This window comes from Morus notabilis, unplaced genomic scaffold (assembly GCF_000414095.1).
Source record: "Morus notabilis unplaced genomic scaffold, ASM41409v2 Scaffold1633, whole genome shotgun sequence".
NCBI classification, from domain to species: domain Eukaryota; kingdom Viridiplantae; phylum Streptophyta; class Magnoliopsida; order Rosales; family Moraceae; genus Morus; species Morus notabilis.
This window is the reverse complement of record NW_010357002.1, coordinates 121,893-125,178: the sequence shown is the minus strand read 5'-3', so window position 1 is coordinate 125,178 and position 3,286 is coordinate 121,893. Positions and strand designations below refer to the sequence as shown.

At 30.9% G+C, this 3,286-nt stretch overlaps 1 protein-coding gene across 1 annotated transcript in view; it reads left to right on the top strand.

Annotated features, from left to right (window-relative positions):
* Positions 1 to 1,175: 1,175 nt before the first annotated feature.
* The window catches only part of LOC21392749, a 6,150-nt gene continuing 4,039 nt past the window's right edge, over positions 1,176 to 3,286 (top strand). The window contains exons 1-4 of the mRNA XM_024164025.1: positions 1,176 to 1,461; positions 2,181 to 2,247; positions 2,448 to 2,701; positions 2,884 to 3,277. Of these exons, the coding sequence (XP_024019793.1) occupies positions 1,436 to 1,461; positions 2,181 to 2,247; positions 2,448 to 2,701; positions 2,884 to 3,277 (741 nt within the window). The 5' untranslated portion in view covers positions 1,176 to 1,435. The remainder of the gene's footprint in view (positions 1,462 to 2,180; positions 2,248 to 2,447; positions 2,702 to 2,883; positions 3,278 to 3,286) is intronic.

Below are 3,286 nucleotides of genomic sequence, written 5' to 3'. Positions count from 1 at the left end.
CTAAGAGAGACTTTTCGGAATCCACTTACTTGCTTTTCGAGTACTCTCGTAATGGTTGATCTAATAATATATTAATAATATTATTTATTTAATATATTTTAATTTTAAATGTTATTATATATTTTTAAAAATTAAACTACCAAACACAATTTCAGTTTTTTTTAAACTGAAATCAATATTAAAATAAAACTACCAAACGCATTTTCAGAAATGATTTCAAAATGAAAATGAAAACGTTTTCATTTTTATTTTCATATAAAAAATAAAAACGTTTTGAAACGAATTTTAAACGCACTTTTATTTTCAAGTACTATCTTTTTCGATTCAAAAAAAAAAGAACTACACAGTCTGAAGGAAATTTCCATAAAAAAAAACTATTTTCAAACAAAAAAAGAAATAATATATATTTTCCCTCTTAAATGTGGATACTTTCTGCCACCAAATCATTACGTGGAGCTAACGCGTCAACGTGTCGTTTTCAAAGAGGTGGGCCCGCCCAACATGTGTGGGTCTGGGTGGATTAAGGCTCGTTCAATTTTACGATGATTGTTAAATTTAAATTATAATTGGAGTTAAAATTATAATTTAAATTTGTGTTTAGTTGTATACATTTAAATTATAATTTGAGATAAGAATTTTTTTAAATTTATGTTTAAATGAGTTAAAATTTGAGTTTATATTTAAATAATATTTTAATAAAAACTTAATGATATGAAAAATTTTAATATGATATATGGATAAGGTTTTATTTGTCTTTTTTATTGTGAATGCATAAAAAAAATAATCTCAATCAGAATTAAAATAAAAAAATTATAACGTTTTTAAGAATAAAAAAAATACTATTTAAGAACATGAGTTAAAGGAGAAATTTAAACTCAAATTTTAATCTTAAATTCTAATTACAAAATTTTTATAAAAGAATATAAACTTAAATAAAATTATAATTTAAATTTTAAATTTTTTTAAATTTACGTGTAAATAAACAAATACGGAAGAATATTTATTCTCGTATTCGTCACTAATTCTAAATTATAATTTATAATTTTTCATAATATTTTTCTTTAAAAAAATATTTTACGAGAATAATTCAAATTTTGAATACGTCGACTAGATTTTCATCTCTTCTTTAGTCGTTTTCTCCAACCCAATGGGCAAAGGAAATTTACGAGCAATGATCGTCGGTTGATTAAAATGGGGTTCTTCGTAAGCTCATGTTTATCCTTTGAAAATGTGTTTCAGACATTAAAAACGTCACTATTTTGCTTTTCCGTACACTCTTCGACCTTGTTCTCTTGTCAAAGTACGGCACTGTACTCCTCTATAAGTTTGCATCTCTTTTGTACTGTATTATGTAGTTTTGTTGCTTTGGTTTTGCTGTGGAAGCGAAAAAGAAGAAAAAGGAAAAAAAAAAAAAAAAAGAAAACTAGCAACGGCTATGAGTTTCCTCAGCTTAGAAGCTCGGTATGTTTGTGATCACTCTTCAAATCAGTTGGTTTTTCTCTTTGAATTGTATGAGATTATATATATATATATATATATATATATCAAAAAGAAGTTTGGAAGATTTAGTTTGACGAGTTGGTGTTGGATTTGGTGGATTAATCGTCAGTTTTGGTGAAACTATTTGGGATATGAGGAGTGGGATATGACTATCTCTTTTTCTTGGTTGAGACTCATGAAGAGAAAAGTTTGGTTGCTTTTTATATTTTTTCCATGCAAAATACTTGACTATATATCTTCCCCTCAATTTGTTTAAGCAAGATGAAAAGATATTTGGCTTCTCCCCTTTTCTGGGTTTGCATTTCTTTTGGATTTGTGAGTTCTGCAATAGGATTTTAAAGCTTCTATTGTATCATATTTTAGCATTCGGGTCATGAAATTGCAATGAGATAAGTGACACACACCAAATCATGGCAAAATTTTACAGTATAATGATTCTCTATGGATTTTTGAACAGGGACTAAGATTCAAGAATGGGGTAGTAGCTTCGTCTTCTTCTTCTTCTTCTTCTTCTTCTTTTTATTTATTTTTATTTTTTTAATGTAAAATTTTCGGTATCTTGTGGCATGCTCTATTTCTGTTTATAGAATTACAAAGTTCACAGTTCGTTGAGTTTGTTCTGCTTCTTCTTCAATATTATCTGTTGATTCCTCTTCATTTTATCCTTTTCTGTGTACTAGGTATCTTAGTTCCTGCAAGAAGCATAAGGTGCTACCTAACTCAGCCGTACAATCATGGTTTTCTAAGGTCTTTCATTTATTAGAATTCATTCACTTAGAACTTTAATACCCTGCCATTTAATACTGACCGGCAAAAAAAAAAAAATCATTTTAGTTTTTCTCTCTTTTCTCATTGCTATTAACAAAGAATAACAGCAAAAAAAAAAAAAAAAAAAAAAAAAAAAAAAAAAAAAAAAAACTACCCCTCCTTTTCTCATAACCATTCAGGTCAAGATTGACAGACAGCAGAATGAGAAGTTTAGTGTGGCTGTTTTACTGGCCCAGCTAAAGGATGATGATATTTCTCCACTAGTAGATGTCCTAATGGACAGTGGAAGCTCTGGGATTGAAGCAGTCGATGTACTTCATGAATCACATTGCGTCTTGAGCGATGAATGCCTTGTGGCCTTGACACGTTCAATTGATTCGAAGCTCCGAGTTGTCGATCTCCATGACATCTCATCGAGGAAGGAGCTTTTGCGGTATAAGTTTCTCCTTGGAGGTCTCAAGTGTTTAACTGTAGAAAATGTTCATATGCTTGATTAATGCTATTTTGTAGTGAGTTCTTCATTCCAATATTTATCAATGAAGTGAACATTTTTGTTGTTTTAAGGAAATTGTTCAACTATCTTCGTAACTTCTTGACTGATTTATTTTGCCTTAGTGATCTATGCCGGGGTGGCTTGGCTTGCCAAGTACTTAACTTAAGGTCTAATCAAATCCAAAAGCTCAACATGGCTGGAAGATTTATGAGGCTACACACCCTCAATCTGGATTTTTGCACTTCACTCACTAGTTTGCAGCATGACTGCTTCTCTTGCATGCCGAGTTTGTTGCGTCTCTCGATGTGTGAGACAAGAATCACCAATCTCTGGACTACTTCTGCCGCGTTATTGAAGCTTCCTTCGTTGAGGGAACTGCGTTTCCAGAATTGCTTGTGTTGCAAGGACACTGGCCCGTGTCCATCATATCGCGAGAGAACTACTTTGGAAATAGATCTATGGGAACTATCCATAGCTCTGCCTGATCTGGACGCTAGGGAAAATTTGAAATATGAGGTAGGGAAA